Source organism: Geotrypetes seraphini, chromosome 2 (assembly GCF_902459505.1).
Source record: "Geotrypetes seraphini chromosome 2, aGeoSer1.1, whole genome shotgun sequence".
Lineage (NCBI taxonomy): Eukaryota > Metazoa > Chordata > Amphibia > Gymnophiona > Dermophiidae > Geotrypetes > Geotrypetes seraphini.
Window position 1 is genome coordinate 295,687,029 of NC_047085.1, and position 25,827 is coordinate 295,712,855.

Here is a 25,827-nt window from a genome sequence, read left to right on the forward strand (position 1 = left end):
GAAACAATCATTCCAGAAGTGAAAAAAGGACAAAACCGAGGAAAACTGGAAAGAGCACAGGGAACATCAGAAAGAATGTCACCGAGTGGTCATGAAAGCAAAAAGAATACGAAGAGAGACTGGCAAAGGAAGCAGGAAATTTCAAATCCTTCTTCAGATATATTAAAGGGAAGCAACCGGCAAGGGAGGAAGTGGGACCATTGGACGATGGAGACATCAAAGGAGCGATAAGAAGGGAAGAGGAGGTGGCTGACAGATTAAACATGTTCTTCTCGTCAGTCTTCATAAGCGAGGGCACATCCAATATACCGGAAACCGAAGTAATCTTTAACGGAGACCCAGAGGAAAAGCTATCGACGTTAAAGGTAAGCCTCCAAGATGTCCTCCGATAGATAGACAGGTTGAAAACCGACAAATCCCCAGGCCCGGACGGGATCCACCCAAGGGTACTAAAGGAACTGAAAACCAAAATAGCGGAGATACTCCAAAAAGTTTGCAACCTGTCCTTTAAAACAGGGGTGATCCCGGAGGATTGGAAAATAGCAAATGTCACACTTATCTTCAAAAAGGGATTGAAGGTGATCCAGGAAACTACAGACTGGTGAGTTTGATTTCAATGCCGGGCAAGATGGTAGAAGCACTGATAAAAGACAGTATCTGTGAGCATATAGAAAGAAATAGGCTAATGAAAACGAGCCAGCATGGCTTCTGCAAAGGAAGATCATGCCTCACGAACTTACTACACTTCATTGAAGGGATAAACAGCCAGATGGACAAAGGGGACCCCATAGACATCATATATCTCGACTTCCAAAAAGCCTTTGACAAGGTACCTCATGAGCAGCTAATCAGGAAACTGTGGAACCACAGGGTGGAAAGGGATGTAAATAGATGGGTTAAACATTGGTTGGCAGACAAAAAGCAGAGGGTTGCAGTGAAGAGCCACTACTTGGGATGGAGAAGGGTAACAAGCGGTTTCCCACAGGGGTCTGTACTCGGGCCACTGCTGTTCAATGTATTTATAAATGACCTGGAAGCAGGGACAAAGTGTGACGTTATAAAGTTTGCAGATGACACTAAACTCTGTAGCAGGGTTAAAACTATAGGGGAATGTGAAGAACTACAAAGAGACCTGACAACATTGGAGGAGTGGGAGAATAAATATCAGATGAACTTCAATATAGAGAAATGCAAGGTCATGCATATAGGGAAAAAGAACCCGATGTTCAGCTACAAAATGGGGAGGTTGGTACTGGGGGAAAGTAACCTTGAAAAAGACTTGGGAGTGTTGGTGGATACAACAATGAAACTACAAAGCCATGGAATAGAGGGAGATATACAAAGGTGGATAGGCAAATGGCTGGAAAACAGAAATCAGAGAGTGGGCATAAATGGGAAGTTTTCAGACTGAGAGAAAGTTACTAGTGGTGTGCCCCAGGGCTCGGTACTTGGGCCGATCCTATTTAATATTTATATCAATGACCTGGAAGACATAATATCCAGTGAGATCATTAAGTTTGCAGATGACACAAAGCTATTCCGGGCAATCAGATCGCAGGAGGATAGCGAGGAACTCCAGAGCAACTTGTATCAGTTAGAGAAATGGGCAGAGCAATGGCAGATGAAGTTCAACGTGGAGAAATGCAAAGTAATGCATTTAGGTAGTAAGAATAAGGAACACGAGTATAGAATGTCAGGCGCAACTCTGGGTAAGAGCGAACAAGAAAAGGACCTGGGTGTACTGATAGATAGGACCCTGAAGCCATCGGCACAATGCGCGGCAGCAGCAAAGAAAGCAAACAGAATGTTAGGCATGATAAAGAAAGGAATCACGAGTAGATCGAAGAAAGTCATAATGCCGCTTTATAGAGCAATGGTCAGACCACACTTGGAATACTGTGTCCAACATTGGTCTCCCAACCTAAAGAAGGATATAAAACTGCTGGAGAGGGTGCAGAGACGAGCAACGAAGCTAATAAGAGGTATGGAGAACTTGGAATATGAGGAACGACTCAAGAAACTGAGACTGTTCTCCCTTGAGAAGAGGAGGCTGCGAGGGGACATGATTGAGACGTTCAAAATACTGAAAGGCATCGATAAAATAGAGCAGGAAAATAAATTATTTACATTGTCCAACTTGACACGGACAAGAGGACATGGTTTGAAGCTAAGGGGGGACAAGTCCAGGACAAATGTCAGGAAGTTCTGCTTCACGCAGCGAGTGGTAGACGCCTGGAATGCTCTCCCAAAGGAGGTTATTAAGGAATCCACTGTGCTAGGATTCAAAGGCAAATTAGATGCACATCTCCTTACGAGAGGCATAGAGGGATATGGGTGACTAAAACTACATCAGGTGTATACCTGACTGGGCCTCCGCGTGTGCGGATCACCAGACTCGATGGACCATGGGTCTGATCCGGAGATGGCAGTTCTTATGTTCTTATGTGTGGCAGCCTCAAAGAAAGCCAACAGAATGTTGGGTATTATCAAGAAGGGTATTGCAACATGAATAAAGGAAGTCATCCTGCCACTGTATTGGGCGATGGTGCGCCCGCATCTGGAGTACTGTGTCCAATATTGGTCGCCGTACCTTAAGAAGGTCATGGCGATACTTGAGAGGATCCAGAGGAGAGTGACATGAATGATTAAGGGTATGGAGAACTTTTCATACACTGAAAGGTTAGAGAAGCTAGGTGACATGATAGTGACTTACAAGATTATGAAAGGTATAGAGAGGGTGGAGAGGGACAGGTTCTTCAGCGTACTAGGAACTAGAGAATGACACGGTGAAAAAATTGGTCCCCGTCACCGCCCCGTCCCCGTCTCACCATCCCCGTCACCGCCCCGTCCCCGTCTCACCATCCTCTTCACCGCCCCGTCACCGCCACTGCCACCCCATTCACCGCCCCGTCACCGCCACTGCAATCCCATTCACTTTTCTTTATTTACGTATAAAGGAAACATTCTTTAAAACTTTAAAACTTAGTTAAATATTAGTTAATAACTATACAAAAACAAAACACGCAGAGAAAAAATTAATTAATAAAAATTCTCAAAACTGACACATTTTGATCACTAAATTTAAAATAGTTATTTTTCATACAGTTTTTCAATCACTAATCTTCCACCACCCCTGGGGCTAGCAATGCAAAAACAAACACGACATGTACTTTAAATGCTGCCGTGATTAGCATAGTGACCGCGGCTACGGCTGCAAGTCTCCCCTCCCCCCAGGGATCACGGCAGGAGGGCACCCAACCCCTCCTGTAGACCCCCCCAACGGCCCTCCCGACAATCGCAGCAGAAGGGTACCCAACCCCTCCTGCCGGTCCTCCCAATGGCCTCCCCTAAGATCGCCGGCAGGAGGGTACCCAACCCCTCCTGCTGGACCCCCCCCCCAAAGAACCCTCCCACCCCGGAACCCCCTTAGTCTTACTTTCCAAGTTGGACCGGACGGCTCCTCACACGTATGGCCAGCAGGCTTGCCTCCGTCCAAATGAGGCGGGCCCGCCCCTACCCTGCCCAACCCACAGGATCCTAGGGCCTGATTGGTCTAGGCACCTAAAGCCACTCCCGCTATAGGAGGGGCCTTAGGTGCTTGGGCCAATCAGGCCCTAGGATCCTGTGGGTTAGGCAGGGGAGGGGAGGGGCGGGCCCGCCTCATTTGGACGGAGGCAGGCCTGCTGGCCAGACGAGCGAGGAGCTGTCCGGTCCAACTTGGAAAGTAAGACTAAGGGGGTTCCGGGGTGGGAGGGTTCGTTGGGGGGGGTCCAGCAGGAGGGGTTGGGTACCCTCCTGCCGGTGATCTTAGGGGAGGCCATTGGGAGGCAGGGGAGGGGAGGGGCGGGCCCGCCTCATTTGGACGGAGGCAGGCCTGCTGGCCAGACGAGCGAGGAGCTGTCCGGTCCAACTTGGAAAGTAAGACTAAGGGGGTTCCGGGGTGGGAGGGTTCGTTGGGGGGGGGTCCAGCAGGAGGGGTTGGGTACCCTCCTGCCGGCGATCTTAGGGGAGGCCATTGGGAGGACCGGCAGGAGGGGTTGGGTACCCTTCTGCTGCGATTGGCAGGAAGGGTTGATCTGACAAATGAGGAGCACGGTGAAACACAGGTAAATAGCGGTTCCTAGAAGGGGGTACATTGGCCCGCGGGGACAAACCTGTTCACCATTTCCGCGGTCGGTGAATGGCCTTGTCCCCGTCACCGCAGCGACTGCTAGTTTTCTTCCCCGTTTTCGGCGGTGACCCGCGGCTTAAATGCGGTGGCCGCGGGTAAACCGTCACCGTGTCATTCTCTACTAGGAACTACAAAAACAAGAGGGCACTCAGAGAAATTGAAAGGGGATAGAACCAATGCTAGAAAATTCTTCTTCACTCAAAGGGTGGTGGATACCTGGAATGCGCTTCCGGAAGATGTAATAGGACAGACTACATTAAAGGGTTTTAAAGAGGGACTAGATAAATTCCTTAAAAATAAGGGGATTGAAGGATACAGATAAAGGAGGACACAGGAATAAAAAGGGCATATATAAAAGGGAAAAAGGGGGTTTTCAGGATATAAGGGAGTAGGAAACAAAGGGTTAGACTAAAGATCACATACAGGTCATGGACCTGATGGGCCGCCGCAGGAGTGGACCGCTGGGCTCGATGGACCCTTGGTCTGACCCAGCGGAGGCAAATTCTTATGTTCTTATTTTGAAAACCACTGAGATTTTTGGTGGTATAGAAATTTTTTAAATAAATAATAGATTTAATATCAACTGGAAGGGGGTATTTTTTTTCTCATTCTGCATGCATTAGCAACTCATTGCTTACTTCAAATGGTATGTAATCCACAGGAAGCTTTTCCAGCATATCATCAGCCAGCCTTGCAACTACAGATTCTCGAGTCTCTCCTCCTCCAGTGGAGCTGTCTTTGGGCTGAATACTCAGGATAGTGTCCAACACATCCTTAGCAAGCTTGCTTTGATATGTGATATCAGCATTAGGATGCAGACCAAAGACTTCTGGTGTATCATAAGCAGGCAAACTCTGAAATATCAAAAATACAGAACTGAATTTCAACCTCAAAAAAAATCCCCAAATATCAATTTTACATTATAAACTAAAACTATTTGCCATTTTACTTAATTTTCAGCTGTTCTGAATAGAAAGTAGGAAATTTGCAAAATGCAGTTGAGGAGAATAAAATACATCAGATTTGTTTAAAATTATTAATATGATTCAGTGGACAAACTCCTTGTTGAAAGAAACTCCATTGTAACCAGCTTTTTGTTATAAACAGCTGAATTCTTGTACTTCAGAGTAATTCTTAAATTACTTGTGAAAAAGTAGCCATCTTGGAACATAAGAACATACCCCCCTCATTCTATAACTATAACTTAGGGCTCCTCTTATGAAGGCGCGTTAGGGCCTTAACGCGTGGAATAGTGAGCGCTAAAATGCCATGTGCGCTAGCCGCTACCGCCTCCTCTTGAGCAAGTGGTAGTTTTTCAGCTAATGTGTGCTATAGCCGCGCTAATCTGGTGCGTGCGCTAAAAACGCTAGTGCACCTTTGTAAAAGGAGCCCTTAGCATCTAAATATAAGCATCGTTTATACTACAACTTATGCAAGTAAATGCTATGTGCTTGCTCAGCACTAATTTAGGCACATAATTCACTTAATGAGTCTTTTACTAAAAATTAACTCATGTTATCTGCCACAGGAACCATTTTATTCCTTTGGGCCTTGCCACAGGTAACATGTTAACCTTTCGTAAAATAACTCATTAGTATGTAAATACAAAGGGATGTACACATGAGTGGAGCATGGGAAGGGCATCGGTGGACTCCAATTTACACATATAACTTACAGAATAATGTAAGTTACATGTTGAAGTGCCTCATTTAGGTGGGCTTTTACAAAACTATGCTACTGAGCAGTGCACACTATGGCCTGGATTCTGTATAGGACGCCTGGTCTCAGAAGCTGAAGGGCATCCTATACAGAATCATGCCTAAATTGAACCTGATTCTTTAACCGACATCCATGTTACAGACGCCGGTTAGAGAATCGGGTTGTAAGTAGATGCAGCCGCTGAGCTTATCGTGGCAAGGGATTCCCACCCCCCCAAACGAAAGCGGCAGGAGGGATGCCCAATTCCTCCTATCTGGAACAAACTAGCCCCCCACCCCAATAGATTGCAGTAGGAGGGATGCCCAATCCCTCCTGCCAGAACCTCCCTCCCCGTAGATCATGCCACTGCCATTCACAACTGAAAATATAAAATTATGCATGTTGCTGCCTCCACCAGCTTAATCCTACCTCTGAGTTTATCTATTTTTTTATAGGTAAAAAATATTTCTACCAGCCCACAGGATGGATAGTTTTATATAGCCTATTTACCAAGGTAAAAATTGACCACCCTACTCTTTCTTCTCACCATTAAACTCCTACTGCCAGCTTCTTCCTCTATTTCTACTCCTTCATTTTCACCTCTGTCAATCCTTGCTTCCCTACCTCACCTCCTTGCTTATCTTTCCTACCATACTTCCTTCCGACTTTCCACATATGCGTACCTAGCATATGTGATACCTGGGGCCCATCATTTTTTGGCACCCCCCATCTGTACGAAAAACATGATTTTTAGTAACAAGCCACATGTTACACATGAGTGCATCTTACATACGGCAGTAGCAGTACATCAATACACCCATTGTAAAACTAAACAAGCCAGACTAGTACAGATCAATCCTACACCATCAATCCTAACAGAAAACCATGTCTTTCGAACACACAGAACACAGAAAACACCTTCACCTAGTGTTATGCCTATGACCAGGGGGTAATTGATGTAATATGTCTCCTCAAGTCTGCTTATCTGATCTGGGTGTTGCCAAGACAACATCAAAGGTTTCCACAACAAGTATCTGCTATCTTGACCTTTGTGACCTGGGAGTTGCCCAAACAGCATCAAAAGGACTGGCCAGGGGGGTAACTGAAACTCAGCATACTATCTGACATTCTGACCTCCTTTACCTGAGTGTTGCCCAAAACAACATCAAAGGGAACCAGATGGGAAGCCGTTTCTGCAACACCTCCTTCTGATATCCTGACCTGGGTGTTGTCAAAACAAAGAACAAAAGACCTGACTATGAACTCAGCAGCTTTTCATCATATATAAGAACGGAATTCTGCCCCTAACATCAGAATCCAAGACATCTCCAGGAAAAGATGCCTAAAGGGACAGTTTCCCGTGTCTACTCGCCTATCAATTGCAGGGATTCCAAATTGTGAAGGAAGAGTGTTTGCCTGAGATACGGTGATACTATTTTATTCTTATATTCATCTATATATATATAAGTATAATAAAGTGTTATTGTTTATGCTTTATATTGTCTGTGTGCTTTTCTGAGTGTCACTGATCATCCCATTTGACAGAAATAAGTGGCGGAACATATTGGTACCAGAAGTGGGGTTGATCGATGTGGTCAGAAAAGCTACCTAGAAAACAAGGGGTTGAGGAGCAGGCTCCTAATCCCTCCAATTCCGAATGGGAATGACAGTATAGGTAAATTAATGGCCACTGAGTGGTCTGTAGAAGCAGGATTATGTGAATCCTGTACTTTTGGAAGTGGGGATCCACATGAATTATGTGCCTCCTTACAAAAGGTGAAAATCTCAAAAGGAGAAGAGCAAGAAGGAATTTCTAGACAAGGAAGGATGATTTTGTCAGAATGGAGGAATTTGCATGAAGCTAAACAGGAATTACAATTGAAATTAGGAGAGCTGGGAAAGAAAAGGTGTAATCAACAGCATGCCATTAAAATGCTACAATGTCAGAATAAGTTGTTAATGGATAAGGTAGACACCTATCAAAATGTAACAGAAAAGGCAGCGGTGCAATGTGCACAATATAAATATAAGAAACGGAGGCGGAAGGTGAGTTACAGAAAAGTTAAAATCTTAATTTATCATCTGCCGGATGATTGGAATCCAAACAAACGGGATGGGGATATTTGGGATTCAAATTCTAATAACAGTGAGGAGGATATATGTGTTGAAGGAGAACAGGCAGAAAGTTTAGAAGCAGAGCCTGTGAGGAGACAAAGATTACAGGGAAATCTGCAAACAGGAGAAAATTTAACTAGAAATAATGATATGGAGGATGTTACTCCACATGAAATCATGGATACGATGGCACACTTTACACAGCAGCCTGGGGAACCACTAATACAATGGGTAATTCGGGTGCAAGAGCTGGGCGCAGCAGGGATTATGTTGGATGCCACAGATGCCCCTAAATTTGTTCAAATTAGTCAAGAAGTAGCAATGCAAAATGCGTTGCGGAGAGGACATAAGAACATAAGAACATAAGAACTGCCATCTCCGGATCAGACCCATGGTCCATCGAGTCCGGCGATCCGCACACGCGGAGGCCCAGTCAGGTATACACCTGATGTAGTTTTAGTCACCCATATCCCTCTATGCCTCTCATAAGGAGATGTGTATCTAATTTGCCTTTGAATCCCAGCACAGTGGATTCCTTAATAACCTCCTTTGGGAGAGCATTCCAGGCGTCTACCACTCGCTGCGTAAAACAGTACTTCCTGACATTTGTCCTGGACTTGTCCCCCCTTAGCTTCAAACCATGTCCTCTTGTCCGTGTCGCGTTGGACAATGTAAATAATTTATTTTCCTGCTCTATTTTATCGATGCCTTTCAGCATTTTGAACGTCTCGATCATGTCCCCTCGCAGCCTCCTCTTCTCAAGGGAGAACAGTCCCAGTTTCTTGAGTCGTTCCTCATATTCCAAGTTCTCCATACCTCTTATTAACTTCGTTGCTCGTCTCTGCACCCTCTCCAACAGTTTTATATCCTTCTTTAGGTTGGGAGACCAATGTTGGACACAGTATTCCAAGTGTGGTCTGACCATTGCTCTATAAAGCGGCATTATGACTTTCTCCGATCTACTCGTGATTCCTTTCTTTATCATGCCTAACATTCTGTTTGCTTTCTTTGCCGCTGCCGCGCATTGTGCCGACGGCTTCAGGGTCCTATCTATCAGTACACCCAGGTCCTTTTCTTGTTCGCTCTTACCCAGAGTTGCGCCTGACATTCTATACTCGTATTCCTTATTCTTACTACCTAAATGCATTACTTTGCATTTCTCCACGTTGAACTTCATCTGCCATTGCTCTGCCCATTTCTCTAACTGATACAAGTCGCTTTGGAGTTCCTCGCTATCCTCCTGCGATCTGATTGCCCGGCATAGCTTTGTGTCGTCTGCAAACTTAATGATCTCACTGGATATTCCGTCTTCCAGGTCATTGATATAAATATTAAATAGGATTGGCCCAAGCACTGAGCCCTGGGGCACACCACTAGTCACTTTCTCCCAGTCTGAGAACTTCCCATTTATGCCCACTCTCTGCTTTCTGTTTTCCAACCATTTGCCTATCCACCTTTGTATATCTCCCTCTATTCCATGGCTTTGTAGTTTCCTGAGAAGCCTTTCATGTGGAACTTTGTCGAATGCTTTCTGGAAGTCCAAATATATTATGTTCACCGGCATTCCACTATCAATTTGCTTGTTCACGGTCTCGAAAAATTGAAGTAAATTCGTTAAACATGATTTCCCTTTCCTGAACCCATGTTGACTGGGTTTCATCAAGTCGTGTGTATCTAGGTGCCGGACTATGCTATCCTTGATCAGTGCTTCAATCATCTTTCCAGGGACAGACGTAAGACTCACAGGTCTGTAGTTGCCCGGTTCCCCTCTCGATCCTTTTTTGAAAATTGGCGTGACATTCGCTATCTTCCAGTCCTCTGGTATCTGTCCAGTTCTGATTGTCAGATTGGCAAGTTTTTGCAATAGCTCTCCGATTTCAACCTTCAATTCCTTTAAAACTCTCAGGTGAATTCCATCCGGTCCAGGGGATTTGTCACTTTTAAGTTTGTCGATCTGGTAGTATATCTGGTCCAACTCCACTTCAACTGTGGTGAGGCTGTCTTCTATTACTCCACTAAACACTTTCACTGCTTCTGGTATTTTAGCGGTATCCTCCTCCGTAAAGACGGACGCAAAGAAGGAATTTAGTTTGTCAGCAATTTGTTTATCTTCCTTGATGTACCCTTTTCTTCCCTGGTCGTCCAGGGGTCCCACCGCCTCTTTTGCGGGTTTTTTCCCTTTCACGTATCTAAAGAAGGGTTTGAAGTTTTTGGCTTCTTGCGCTATTTTTTCCTCATAGTCCTTTTTGGCATCCCTCACCGCCTTGTGACATTTCTTTTGATCATCTTTATGTATTTTCCATGCTTCGATTGTTTTCATGTGTTTCCATTTTTTGAAAGAGTCCTTCTTTTCTTTTATGGCTACCCTCACCTGTCTGGTAAGCCATGCCGGTTCTCCCTTACCTTTTGTTCTCCCCTCTTTGGAGATCCTTGGAATGTGGAGATTTTGTGCTTCTGTGATAGTATTTTTCAGTAGGGACCATGCCTGGTCTACCGTTTCAAGTTTGTCCACCTTTTTCTTGAGTCGTTGTTTCACCATGGCTCTCATGCGATCGTATTTGCCCTTTTTAAAGTTAAAGGTTTTGGTTAAGGTTTTGGCACGTTTTCTATTCCCGATGTCAAGCTTAAAGTTGATCACATTGTGATCGCTCGTCCCCAGCGGTACCGTAACTTCTACTTCTTTTGTCGGTCCCGTGAGGCCATTTAGTACCAAGTCCAGGGTGGCGTTGCCTCTTGTCGGCTCTTTTATCATTTGTTCCAGGAAGCAATCCCCTAGCACCTCCAGGAACTTGGCCTCCTTGCCGCAGTTGGAGGTTCCTAGTTTCCAGTCTATCCTCGGAAAATTGAAGTCTCCCAATATTATTACATTGCCCGTCTTGCATTCTTGTTTGATTTCCTCTATCATTTCTGAGTCAGTTTCCTCCGCCTGTCCTGGGGGACGATAGTAAAGGCCAATTTTCGTGTCTGCGCTGTTTTGGCCAGGAATCTTGACCCAGAGGGACTCTAGCTTCTCTTTCGTTTCCGTCGTAGCCACTTCAACAGATTCTATTCCTTCCTGAACATATAGGGCAATACCTCCACCTTTCTGCCCTACTCGATCTCTTCTATATAGTTTGTATCCCTGTAGTACGGTGTCCCATTTGTTTTCTTCATTCCACCATGTTTCTGTTATGGCAATGATTTCCAACTTATCATGTCTTGCTATTGTCTCTAGTTCCCCCATTTTGTTTCCTAGACTTCTAGCATTCGTATACATACATTTGAGTTCTCTTCGTGTTACCTTTTTGGACTTTCTACTCTTTGCTGTCCCTACTGTTTCTTTCACGTTATCCTTAACTGCTCCAGTGTTGTCTCCCTTGTTTGCTGTGCGGTCATCCCCTCCTGTGTCTGAGTTGTCCCTTCCTGCCTTGTCTTCCTTATTTGCTGTCAGGTCGTCCCCTCCTGTGTATGAGTAGTTGCCCATGGCTCCTTCATCGGGGCATCCTGTCGTCCGTGCCATCAACTGGTGGTCGACTGTCGGCTTTCCCCTATTTGTTAGTTTAAAGCCTTCTCGATGGCCTTCTTCATGTTGCCTGCCAAAACTCTTGCTCCTTCCTTGTTGAGGTGTAGTCCATCATTTCTGTAGTACTTGCTTTTTCCCCAGAACGCCGTCCAGTTGCGCACAAAGTCAAAGCCTTCTTCTTCGCACCATCGTCTCATCCAGGCGTTAATAGCTTGCAATTCCCCTTGTCTCTTTCCATCCGCTCTTGGTACTGGGAGGATCTCGGAGAAGGCCACCTTCACCTCCCTGATCTTCAGCTGTCTTCCAAGTGAGCGGAGCTGGCCCTTCATCTTTTCCCTGTCATACTTCCGTCCGCTCACATCATTTGTTCCCACGTGGATGAGCACAGCAGTATCCTCTCCCCTTGTGCTGTCTATGATCCTGGAGATCCTGTTGGCCACGTCCTTCACTCTTGCTCCAGGCAGACAGGTGACGACTCTGTCCTCTCTTCCTCCTGCAGTGTGGCTGTCCACGTGACGTATAATGGAGTCCCCTACGATGATCCCCATCTTCTTTATTCGGGGGTTTCTTGGGGGTCGTAAGTCCACGTCTATGGTATAGGGCCAGTCCTCTTCCTCCAGTGCTACTCTTGAAATTGTTTTCGGCTCTTCAAATGGGGGGACGTCATTCTGCGTTCTCTCTCTTCCTCCTGGTGTGCGGATGTCTCCTACCTCATCTTCGGTTTTTTCTGTGTTTGCATGGGTGTCTTCTCTCCTCTCTTCCAGGCCTTCTTTCTGGGTATCCTGGGTACAGTTTTCCAGCCCTGGGATCTCTACGTGTTGCTGGTGGGCTTCTTCGATGAATCTTTCTAGTTCCATGATCCCTTCGCTGGTATCGGACTCCCCTAGCAGCTTCTCCTGCATGCAGTTTTCCTCCTTCCTGGCAAGGAGTTCTTCGAGTTCCATCACAGTTCCCTCCAGCAGCCGCACTTGCAGTTTCAGGCTGTCCAGCTCCTTGCATCGGCTGCAAACGTATGCCCTAGTCCCCGAGGGGAGGTAGTCATACATACTGCAGCCGGTGCAGAAGACTGGAAAGCTCATCTTCTGGCTTCCGTGGGCGCTCATGTCTTGTTCTCCTTCTCAATTGTGTGTGTCCTGCCCTCCTGATAGCAGTCCTCCTCCTGTTGATCGTTGGTCTTGGTTGTGTTGGTGCTGTTGAGCTATTTGAGAGCGCTTGTCTCGGTGTGTGCTGTGTGGCTAGGTAATAGTAAACAAAGGAACAATAACTGGAATGTAACTTACGTATTGGTGCTCCCTGTTAGTCGGCCCAGCTTCCTGCCTCCTTCTGCAGGCTCCTTTGCTCGCCTTCGCCGCGCGCCGAACGGCTGTGCGCCGTTGGCTCCCCTCCTGTTAAGGGGGAGTCCGGCGCTCTGCTGGTGACGCTGGCGGTGACGCGCTGGGGGTGGGCGGAGCTCCCTCTCGCTCCCCCACGCTACCGCTCGCTGCCTGCCGCTGTGTCCTGCCTCTCCCTCTCTCGGCTTCTCCTCTCTCCCTCTTCTGCCGCTGTCTTCGCCGGGCCTGCTTCCTCCCGCGCCGGCTGAAAATGAAGAGTGAAGCGCCGCGCTCTCCTCCTGTTAAGGGGGAGTCCGGCGCTCTGCTGGTGACGCTGGCGGTGACGCGCTGGGGGTGGGCGGAGCTCCCTCTCGCTCCCCCACGCTACCGCTCGCTGCCTGCCGCTGTGTCCTGCCTCTCCCTCTCTCGGCTTCTCCTCTCTCCCTCTTCTGCCGCTGTCTTCGCCTGGGAAAGAAATCTATGTCTCAAGCACAAGTGAACAAAGGAGAGAGGGAGGATATTTTGGTGCCAACGGCTCCCCCTGAGGAAACTGCTTCCATTCTTTATCCTGATTTAAAAGGGTGGAAGTGTTGGGAGGATCAATAATGTGAATGCCGAGCCTCAGTGTTTGCCTGGACCAAATTAGAACAGCATCCGCAGGTAGAGATAAATATTTAGTAGAAATCTGGGGAGCAAAAGGTACAAGATGTAGTGGACACTGGGGAGGAGGAATATAAATATCAGGATTGGGGGGAAAATTATACAAGCAGGAAGAAAAAAAATATATATATTACAAATTTTAAAATTGGACAATTACCAATTTGGGAATGTACTGTATTAATCTATGGGATTCCTTAAAATATAATAGGGCTAGATATCCTAAAAGGGTTAAACATGAACCAATGCATTTTTTACTATTCCTATAGTGGAGCAATGTCCAGAACAATTTGCATTCACTTGGCAAGGGAGGCAATATACATCTACCAGACTACCACAAAAATACTTACATAGTCCCACTTTCTATCACAAGATTATAGCAGAAAGTGGGCAAAAGGATGCCGAGAGGTGATAGAGAAAGTTAAACAGAAAATTGTAAACTTCCCTTCTCCCCAAAGTAAAAACCAGACTTGGGCCTTTTTTGGATTCTGGAGGCAACATATTTCACATCTGGGGTAACATATGTGGTAGGTTGGACAATAAAAAAGTAGAAATATTGCTAAGTGACCTTTATAATGTATAAAGTTTTGTTAGATAGTATAAGGAAGTTGCACTCCAAGTGATTTTGCAAATGTGTCTTTTACCTCAAACACTAACATTGTGAACCACTGTACCTGCACGTAAACTTCTCTTGTATGTTTTATAGATGAAAACGTCCCTGCTTGCATTCTCTTATGATTGTGTGACAGAGCTTTGAAATGGAAGAAGAAAGAAAGGAGACCAGCAAGAACTTAAGTTTCTATCTCTCTTTCTTTTAGAAGCTTAGTATCCAGACATGGTCAGGAGAATCAATTTCACTGTGCCATATTTAAAATACTTCCAGCACTGTGACCTGATAGTGGGAATCCAATGGATACCAAATTTGTTTATGACTCTTTTGATTAATAGTGTGCTTATTTACAGATTAAATTCAACCCTGAATCATTACCGATGGAAGAAAGCATGCCGGAGCTCTGTGTTTGTCTGTTTCTGTTATGTGTTGTCTGTTTTAGCTTATGGGGTACCCTAATAAACATCGCACATTGGCCATTTCCAGAGTTTATTCCACCTCTTCTATTAGTCCAAATGGTACCATATCCCTTTCCAAAAAAGATTCCCCCACATACAAGAAAGTATCTTATGAAAACCATGCTCACAATGATTTTATGCTATGGCTCATACAGCCCAATTATATTTTAGTTAGGGGTTATATTATAAGAGGATATCTGAAGAGAAAATTTAGAAAGCTTTATACCTGGTAAAATGGTGCTCATTGGTATTTGATATTTGCTAAATAAAATAAAAAATGGTCTCTCTTTATTTAACTTACCAGGTATAAACAGTGCAGTGCACATCTCTGACATAAGTTATGTTGGTATTACCATCAGTACGTGTTTACGGTCTCTTTTAAGTGACATAATAATTATGTCCAGAACATAAAAAGGTATATTTTCTGAATGTCCTACAGAATACCTTTAAGTGCATTAGTGTTGTTTCTTTTATCTCAAACAAATACTACCTTACACACAAGAATTGTGTTACATCTTATCACATTCTGTACATAAAGTGGTTTTTCTTCTTTTCTTTTTCTTATCTTCTCTTTTATCACTAGGGGTATTTATTATAACTAAAGCATTGAAGCTAAACAGTCAAGATGAAATATTTTCCTTGGAAAATCACGTACTGGGAAATGTTATTCCATATAGACTTTCATCCCTTTGTGATAGAATTGGTCAGCTCTGCTCTCTTATTCTTATGATTTGGCTAACATGCTGGGTTAAGAGAAAATTTCACCAGATCGAGAAGATGATGACCCGAAACCAGACATACAGTGCCGTGTCATGATGCTATTATGTGGCACCGATTTAGGAATAGAAGTGAGCCTATATCCTGCCACTTCAAATTAGGGCTGGTCTCTGGGGGTGGTGCACTTGACTCTTACGTGAGTGAAGGCATGTGAGTGGCATAGCAAGCCTATTGAAACTGGAGCATAGCCAGACCCTAACCAAAGCTGCTAAGAAAAACGGGATACCAGATAACTGCAGTGAGCGATGGTGAATATGAAGCTACCCTAAAAGTATGTAAGCCATGAGTAAGAGCACAAATATAATATTAATAAGATTATTAATTTCCATGATTCCCTATACGTGATACTTTCAATTAAAATGCCTAATTAGCAATAAATATTAGGGAATGCAAGAATACCAGGTTTAGAACATAAGGAAATAATTTATGAAGGGAAAATTAATTTTCCCATTTTACCTTTACCTAAATGTAGAACCTGAGGTATAGTAAATACTATTGTTTCTGAAATACTGGCTGGCAAACAAGCATATTTTGGCTCCAGAGTAGCAGATGTATTTTGATGGGAAGGTGAATGGGTGCCAAATACTGTACATAATCATGAACTAACACTACGATATGATCAGTTAATGTTACATGTCGTCAATGATATCACAAAGAATTAACTTTATCTCATTGATTTAAAACCACATCACATTCTGTACCCTTAGATAGAAAATGGTGTAATTTTGAAATGAAACAATGTGTCCTTTTACGGTGATGCCTTTGACATTGGGACCCCAATTAGGGTTTCCCACTTATCATGGGCAACAAATAGATGAACAAAATAAAACAAACGTGCCAATGGACCATTCCACCGCAAGGTTATACCTTTATACAAGAAATATCACATAAAAATGTTTTTGTTGCTAGCGGTACTGTTAAACTTGTGATTCATGCTATTCAAGCTCCCTTTTCAGTATGTGTATATCAAATGTAAATATTAATTTTTCTTTTGCCAATGTATTTTATTGCCATCTATAAAGAAAGCCATGCAAAATATAGCAATCCTATAGATACTGAATTTTGCAATACTAACTTGCATTCTGTGACAGATCACATTGAAGCTACCACTGCACACCCTTGGTGGAATGCTTTTACTAGAGGGAGGGCTACGGCACAAAAGGTGTTTCTTCATTCCTTACTCTAACTATCCTTATGTTAACATTTCTTAATTGTGGGTTTACCTATTGTGTATACAAAAGGACACTCTCTCCCTTTATGCGGATGATTTCTTATTGGGAGGTGCAGACTTGAGGATCCAGGGGGTATGCCCCCTTTGGTCATAGGCATAACCCTCATTGGGGGTTATGCCTATGACCAGGGGGTAATTGACGTAATATGTCTCCTCAAGTCTGCTTATCTGATTTGGGTGTTGCCAAGACAACATCAAAGGTTTCCACAACAAGTATCTGCTATCTTGACCTTTGTGACCTGGGAGTTGCCCAAACAGCATCAAAAGTACTGGCCAGGGGGGTAACTGAAACTCAGCATACTATCTGACATTCTGACCTCCTTGACCTGAGTGTTGCCCAAAACAACATCAAAGGGAACCAGATGGGAAGCCGTTTCTGCAACACCTCCTTCTGATATCCTGACCTGGGTGTTGTCAAAACAAAGAACAAAAGACCTGACTATGAACTCAGCAGCTTTTCATCATATATAAGAACGGAATTCTGCCCCTAACATCAGAATCCAAGACATCTCCAGGAAAAGATGCCTAAAGGGACAATTTCCCGTGTCTACTCGCCTATCAATTGCAGGGATTCCAAATTGTGAAGGAAGAGTGTTTGCCTGAGATATGGTGATGCTATTTTATTCTTATATTCATCTATATATATATAAGTATAATAAAGTGTTATTGTTTATGCTTTATATTGTCTGTGTGCTTTTCTGAGTGTCACTGATCATCCCATTTGACAGAAATAAGTGGCGGAACACCTAGTATGGAATATGTCATCACAAGCTAACCCCTCCCCCTTTTATAAAACTGTAGTGTGGATTTTAGCCACGGTGGTAACAGCTCTGACGCTCATAGAATTCTGAGCATCAGAGCTGCTACCACCATGGTTGGCGCTAAAAAATGTTCAACAGTTTTGTAAAAGGGGGGATAAAATAGAAATACATAGACAAAGGCTAAATTGAACCAGCAAGAAGCTGGACTCTGTATACAATGCAACACCACAGAAACAGTGACATATGTCTCCTAAAGCAATAAATAAATAGAAAATTTTTGTTCTACCTTTGTCTTCTCTGGTTTCTTCTTTCCTCATCTTCTTGTTACTCTCTTCCTTCTATCCACTGTCTCTCTTCTCTCTGCATCTTCCATTTGCTCTGTTACTGTGCCTCTCCCTTTCTCCCTCCTTCCAAATTGGTCTGGCACCCATCTTCTTCCCTCCGCTCCTCCCATAGTCTATATAGAATATAGAATATCTATCTTGTGGTTCCTTCCATAGTCTGAAATCTCTGTCTTCTTCCCTGCCAGCGTCTTCTCCCAACTCTCTCTTCCCATTTTCCTGCAGCATCTTCTCCCCACTCTCTGTTCCTCATTTCCCTTCAGCATCTTCTCCCCACTCTCTGTTCCCCATTTCCATTCAGCATCTTCTTCCCATTCTGTCTTCCCCATGTGCTTTCAGCGTTCTTCTCCCCCCTCTGTTTTACCCTGTTTTCCTCTCCACCCCACCTTTTCTCCCTTTCTCCCTCCCTGCCCCTTATCTTCGTGGCGCTATATCCCCCTCCCTGGACAACAGGCCCGGTCCAACAAATCTCCCTGCCCTGTGGCCGGCAATGTCTAAACTGCCTTCTTACAGCAGCCGGAGCGTTGTAGTTGCATATGGCTGCCATAAAGGTCGTCTCTGATGCAACTTCCGGTTGCGTTAGAGATGACCTTTACGGCAGAAACACGCAGCTTAAACGCTCTAGCTCAGGGGTGCCCACACTTTTTGGGCTTGCGAGCTACTTTTAAAATGACCAAGTCAAAATGATCTATCAACAATAAAATAAAAAAAACAACACAAAACACACTGTATGCTGAGAAAATGTTAATTATCATTCCTATTCTGGTTTTTTTTTCAGAAGTCAAGGCAGATGACTCTATGCACTGTCACCTCAGTAACAACCATACCAAAATAGACAAATACCCCCCCCCCTCCCTTTTTACTAAAGCACAATAGCAGTTTTTAGCGCAGGGAGCTGCGCTGAATGCCCAGGGCTGCTCTCGACGCTCATAGGCTCCCTGCTCTAAAAATCGCTATTGTGGTTTAGTAAAAGGGGGGCCATAGTGCAAAATATAGACAGCAGATATAAATTCAGACACATTTTGATCACTAAATTTAAAATAAAATAATTTTTCCTACCTTGTTGTTTGGTGATTTCATGAGTCTCTGGTTGCACTTTCTTCTTCTGGCTGTGCATCAAATCTTTCTTCCCTTCTTTCAGCCTGTATGCTTCCTCTCCTCCAGACCTCATTCCCTACCCCAACTTTTTCTTCCTCTCTCCCTGCCCTTTCTTTCTCCCTGCCTCCCTTTTTTTTCTCTTTCCCTTCTTTCCTTCTGTCTCCCTGCCTGCCCCCTTTCTTTCTTTCTCCCTGCCCTCCCCCAAGCCATTGCCGCCGCTATCGGGGAACAGCCCCCCAAGTCACTGCCATCAGGTAACATGCCCAAAGCTGCCCCAAGCTTTCCTTCCCTGCGGCGGGCCAACCAGCATTCCTCTCCCCGACGTCAATTCTGCCATCGGAGAGGAAATTCCGCCCAGCTAAGCAGCTATTGGCTGGCCCGAACTTCCTCTCCGACGGCAGAATTGATGTCGGGGAGAGGCAGGTTGATCGGCCCGGTAGAATTTTCCGGACCTGGCTGGCTGTGTACCCCCGCTAAGGCTGCACCCGGGGCGGATCGCCCCCATCCCCTCCCCCTTGGTACGCCACTGCTCACACCTTCATTTCTCCAGTCTTTGTTTTTTCATTCATAAGAACATAAGAACATAAGCAGTGCCTCCGCCGGGTCAGACCATAGGTCCATCCCGCCCGGCAGTCCGCTCCCGCGGCGGCCCGAACAGGTCACGGCCTGTCTGAGTCACCAGAAGGGGCCCCCTTGCCACCTTGGTTTCCCATTGAGTTCTATCTTCCCATCGAAGTCCCCACCCTCCGGTCTTGCACATGCACGACCAGAGCAGGCTGCGACCCCTGGTTAGCTTTCTATACCTGTGTTACATCTCAGCACCTCTCTCAGTATCCCACGATCCCCCTATCCCTCAGGAATCTGTCCAATCCCTGTTTGAATCCTTGTACCGTACTCTGCCTGATCACTTCCTCCGGTAGCGCATTCCAAGTGTCCACGACCCTTTGGGTGAAAAAAAACTTCCTTGCATTTGTTCTGAACCTATCTCCCTTCAGTTTCTCCGAATGCCCCCTCGTGCCTGTTGACCCCTTCAGCCTGAAGAATCTGTCCCTATCCACCCTCTCTATGCCCCTCATGATCTTGAAGGTCTCTATCATATCTCCCCTGAACCTCCTTTTTTCCAGAGAGAAGAGCCCCAGCCTATCCAACCTCTCGGCGTATGGGCAGTGTTCCAGCCCTCTTCGAAAGCCTATCCCTTTTTCTTCCAGTAATTCTGGTCTTGGAAAACTGAACTACAAAGTTGAAATTGTTCAGCACCAGCAGTCTGCAGTGATGCAGCAATGCAAGTTGACTTTCCCTGGAGTGGGCAGTGGAGGATTAAGTGACTTTCCCATGGTCACAAGGAACAGCACTGGGATTTAATCTCACATCCTCTGGGTACAGAGGCAGTAGCTCAACCAGTGAGCCACAGCCACAGGTTTAGGGGAACTCCTAAAAAAAAGCATCTGCATGAATTCTGTTTGGATCAATGATCATGTTCAGGGCAGGATTAATTCTACGAAGGCCCCTAGGCACACAAGTACACTGGGCCCCCCTGGGCCTGCCCTGCCCATGCCCACCCACACCCCACCTCCATTTATCTGTTTTCTTATTTACTTTTTTATTTCCACATATATTTATTTTTTTAAATTGAAAAGAAACATAGATTAACATACCAGTGCACAGTTTTTCTTCTATGCAACCCCCAAACATCTCTGAACAAATCCCCCTTCCTTCCTTTCCCACCTACTTACCCAGGACATTAACTCTGAACCCTTTCAATACGTATATAAAAGCGTTCAAATATATTGTAAAGCAATAATACTATCCAAAATATGGCTATATTAATAACCAAATTTACATCGCCTAACTGCCTCACTCTACATCAGGGGTGTCAAACTCAATCACATAAGGGGCCAAAATCTGAAAAAAAGGCTAAGTCGTGGGTCAAGTTTTTAATAAAGATACTTAGGGATCCTTTTATTAAGGTACGCTAACTGATTTTGCGCATGCTAAATGTGTACCTTAATAAAAATACCCCGAAGTGACTAAGGCTTAGTTTTAGCAGACATATAGGGTTACAACATCTCCAACCCCACACCGGCTCTGTGGTGTAAACAAAATAAATATTGTAATCACAAAACAGAAAATAAAATTATTTTTTTCTACCTTTTATTGGGCCCAGGCTCTGGTTGTCTTCTGATAACTTGCTTGCTAGGGTGTCCTGCCCATTTGTCGTTTTCTTCTTTCTCCGTGCTAACCATCCATCTTCCATCTTTGTCCTCCCCTTCCATTTCCCTTCCCTCCCTCGGAGGTCTGGCATCTTTCCTTTTTTTCATGTCCATATCCACAACTTTAGCAATGGACCCCACCATCCCCAGATCCACCATCTGCCCTTTTCTCAACTACCCTTTCATCCAGCATCTCTCCCTCCTTCCCTACCACCCCAGGGTCCATCATCTCTCCGTTTCTCTTCCCAACTACCCTGTCCTATGCCACTTCCAGAAACTGTATGCCTCCCCCTTCCATCTTTCCCTTCACCCCCATTGGTCTGGCATCCATCTTCTTCCATTCCCTCCACCAATGATCTGGCATCTCTCTTCTCTCCTCTTCTTCCCTTACCTCTCCCACACAATGGTCTGGCATTTCACTATCTTCTCTCTCTTCTCCCCACTTCCATCAGCATCTGCCCCCTTTATTTCCCTCCAGCCTAAATCCATCCAGTATCCTTCCTCCTTGTTTTCCCCCTTTCCCTGCACACCAATTCCATCAACATTAGCCCCCTTTCTTTCCCTCCAACCTAAATCCATCCAGTATCCTTCCTCCTTGTTTTCCCCCGTTCGTTACACACCAATTCCATCAGCATATGCCCCTTTCTCTCCCTCCACCACCCTTTCCACACAGCAATGGCAACGTGCCTTCCCCCTACAATAGCGGGTCCCCTCTCTTCCCTCCCTGCACGGCAACGGGCCCCCACCCGCCGACAACAACACCAGCCCTCCCCCAGCATCAACCGACGGTAATGCAGCCAATGAAGCTCGAAGAAGATCCCGTGATGACTGCGCCTGCTGGTCCATCCCCCTCCGACGTCACGTACTTCTTCCGGCAGACGCAGTCATCGCGGGATCTTCTTTGAGCTTCATTGGCAGCATTGCCATCGGTCGATGCTGGGGGGAGGCCGGCATTGTTGTCATCGGGTGGGGGCACTTTGCTGTGGAGGGAAGATGGGGGCCCGTTGCCTTCTGGTATGTCATACTTCAGCGGGCCCCCCTGAGTATTTCGGGCCCTAGGCATGTGCCTAATTGGCCTATCGGGTAATCTGGTCCTGATCATGTTTAAGCAGTAGTAATTGATCTTCTGCATAAACCATTTTAGTATTTTTATTTTTAATTAAATATGTCATTGTGAATATCTGTCTTGATATAATTACTAACATACTATTAATATCACAAGATTTTCATGTAAGTTTATCATACTTGTAGAGTGATAACATTGAGTAGGTTTCACAGTTTCAACAGATGAAGTCACAGCAATGCATAATACATTGGAAGGTGATGAATGTATGGTTTATGGTTTATGAATATTTAATATACTGCTTTTCAAGACAAATAGCAAAACAGTTTATAATAAGTTAAAATAAATCAGAGCAGGGAAAGAAATCCATTCTATAGATAGGATAGGAAAAAGTCAAGAACTGAGGAGAAAATTGTTTGCACACGGCTGTAATGTGCATTTGACAAAATAAATCCAGTACTTCAAATAAGGTAAGAAAAGAGTGATTACCTGTATGTACTGTAGATAGTGATCCAGAACAGTACATTTTGGAATGTTGTAGCCCTTATAAAAGTAGAAATTTGGACTGAACATGTTTTCACTGAACCAGACCTCAGCAAATGTATTCAGCAGCCTTTTGTCATAATCATCTGTTACTCTGCCTCCATACTGGATCTCACCTATCATATAGCGCACAGTATTCCAGGAGACTCCCTAACAGAAGAATACAAAATTATATGTTTTGTTATCTTTCACATATTACCATAAGCCTAACTGAAAACCATACTAGACTAGGTAGCTTAAAAGAACACTGATTTCAATTAAATTCTCATCACGACATCACTGCATTGGCTGGAAGGAAGCCTCAGTTTGAAAACTTGTTTAAATACCTAAAGCAGAGCAATTATTTATGTTGATCAAAACTAATGAAGAAACAAAAACTAGACTAAACCTATTCCTGGAAAGTCATTGCAGCAAATCCCTGGACAGCACTTACAACAAGATCACATTGACCAAATATCGACCAGGTACTGTAATACATGGATTAGAGTTTTTCAAGGTCAGAATTACCTGCAGTCTTGTTAAATTGCAGCTAAAAGCATTTAAACCTCTATGTTAACTGTTGCTTTAATCGAACACCATTAGTAATGAGTTTACAGTACTGTATTTGAAAACAGTTATCCTGCTTGAAAAGATGTTTTACCTTTCTGCTCCCTTATGCCACATCAGATATTCAGTATACAACTGAGATAATGTAACTCCTTTCTGATTGAGGGCCCAAGCAAACCATTCTCCACCTCCCTACCTCCCAAACTCTACCATTGCCAATTCTCTGTTAGGCAAATTATTGTCAGGCCATAGCCCCAGTGGCCAAAGCTAGTCCACTGTTTATGATACAAAATGAAAAAGCCAAACATGTAAAGTTTGAAATCTTGTCCGTGTCCTATAGCAGCTTCTCTCAGCCCAGTTATAAAGGTATATGCAGTGTGTCAGGTTGTCAGGATATCCACAATTAATATGCATGAGATATATTTGTATGCACTATTTCTAGGGACAGATTAATTCTATATTGGGTCCTAGACCATGGATTTCCATTTACTTCTTTGTATCCCTCCCCCAAGTCACATTCACTTTCCCACCTCCAAATCTTAACTCGTGTTCTTCTTACCGCCAGAAGAACCAGTAAAATGCAGAGCATAGCTGTGGGAGTAGCCTGCAGTAATAGTTTGTGAGTGAGCATGGGGACTAGGCAAGCATGTTTCAAATGGATTAAATCTGGATTACCCACTTCCAGGAGGGAGATTTTAACCCACTCTTGAATTTATGACATACCCAAGCTGTTGCATTAAGGAACCTGTAGTGCTGATTTAAATTAGGAGAATTGGGAACTACAAATAGCACAATGAATTAGGAAGTAAATTCAAAAACAAGACTGGCTAAAAAATTTCCCTTCTAGAACTGAGAAACCTGACAGCTCTGGAGCAATCGATTCAACACTGGGAATGTTGGGCAAGTCATTTTCACCCTTTACTGCCTGTTATCCACACCAGAGATGCCAAAGATTACAGATACTGTGTCTGAGATATAAATTTACAGTTCTACAAGCGAAGCAAATTCACAAATGGAAGAAGTAAAAGAAACAAACAGATATTTAACTTTTTTTGGTGCCTCTGAATATATCTAAACAGAGTGGAGAGGGCACTTGGCCAATTTTCAAATGTATTTGCCAAGGCTAAAAAATTTTCCCTTCACCAAGTATATGCATGGGTAGACTTCACTGCAGCTCAAGTGTCAAAAGGAAGCTCTATTTATGTGAGACTGTTCCCATCAAAGTCACAGGAACATACACATGCATGTGCACTCTGATTCTTCAGTCATATACCTGCCCACAGATTCATATGCACTTTCTCACTCATCCATTACCCACAAACATAGATCAATAGAACCTGTTAGATGTATGCATGCATTGGCACACAAATGCCCATGCGTGCACTGACACACACACACACCCTTCTTCTAGTGCTACTATCTGCTATTTATGTGCTTATTCAGTAAGTGGCTTCTCCAACCAGCTCTAGCTACCATCATGTGAAATTCTTTCATCTCATGCCAGTTCTTTTTTCTTAGTCTACAGCAGCACTCCCTTCCACTTTCCTCCCTCTTCTCAACAACCCAGGTTGCAATGGCTCTCCAGGGCCCTTTAGAACTCAGCCCTTCCTTCCTATGACTAGAGCAGCCTTTCCACTGGCTGGATTCTACCACAGTCTTTGCCCTGGAATGGGGGAGGTTTGAAGAGCTACAGTGAACTGAACTCTGAAAAATATATAGACACTCTAGCCTTTTCTCTGGCTTTGAGACAATTTACAAATTTACTGAATCCTGGAAAGTCCACATAGTTGTCAATCCTACCTTCCTGATTCCTGAGCACTTTTGACAGCATCTCCCCCCAATCCCCCCCCCCCACACACACACACCCAACACATATACACAGTGTTTGGGTCCTAGCATATGCCTAGTTTGCATATGCCATAATTTGACCCTGTCTTCATTGCATGCATGTCTATTTAGAAACACAGAAATATGATGGCAGATAAAGGCCAAATGGCCCATCCAGTTTGCCCATCCGCAGTAACTATTATCTCTTCCTCTCCATGCCTATCCTACGCTTTCTTGAATTCAGACACAGTCTCTGACCCCATTGTTAAGGTCAATTACTAGAACTTATTACCAATTAAGGGGAAAATTTGTCAAAGGGTACTAACCATGTTAGCATGAACTAATTATGCTAGCACGCACTAAACGATAATGATAAACATAGAAACATGATGGCAGATAAAGGCCAAATGGCCCATCCAGTGTGCCCATCCGCAATAACCATGCATATTCATTATGAATATCCTGAAAACCAGGAATGTAGCTCTAAGGATTGTATGGAGAACCACTGGACAATAGGATTTATTTCTACTAGAATTAATTAACCATGTAGGCCTTATCTGACCCAGTTAATTTAAGCACAGTGGGATCACTTACCTTTTTGACATCCATGTCATCCAAATGATTCTGAATGAACTGCACTGTGGCATTGAAGTCAGCCTGGTTAAACTCATAAGGGATATTCCATCCCAGTGGTCCAAACTTACGTCTTTCTTGCACTGTGGAGTGCAGGAATGCCACCGCATATAACATGGGTTTCCACTGGACCATATTGCTGACATCAAGCAGATCCTGACTGACACCTGTTCAAAGGTACAGAAAGTGCGGTCAGTGAGGAAACATTGAAATTCCAAATGCCCCACGTATGTGGAACATTTCTGCACAAAATGCATAATAAAGTACCAGAGAGGG

The 25,827-nt window shown here is 44.4% G+C and overlaps 1 protein-coding gene across 2 annotated transcripts in view; it reads right to left on the reverse strand.

Annotated features, from left to right (window-relative positions):
* DNAH5 (dynein axonemal heavy chain 5) overlaps positions 1–25,827 on the reverse strand; it is a 598,099-nt gene that overhangs the window by 25,711 nt on the left and 546,561 nt on the right. The window contains exons 73-75 of one of the 2 annotated variants that reach the window (XM_033929843.1): positions 25,513–25,718; positions 22,492–22,695; positions 4,810–5,025 (exon numbers count right to left, since the gene is read on the reverse strand). In XM_033929843.1, the coding sequence (XP_033785734.1) occupies positions 4,810–5,025; positions 22,492–22,695; positions 25,513–25,718 (626 nt within the window). Of the gene's footprint in view, positions 1–4,809; positions 5,026–22,491; positions 22,696–25,512; positions 25,719–25,827 lie in introns of those variants that run through there. The other variant, XM_033929844.1, reaches the window with a different exon arrangement.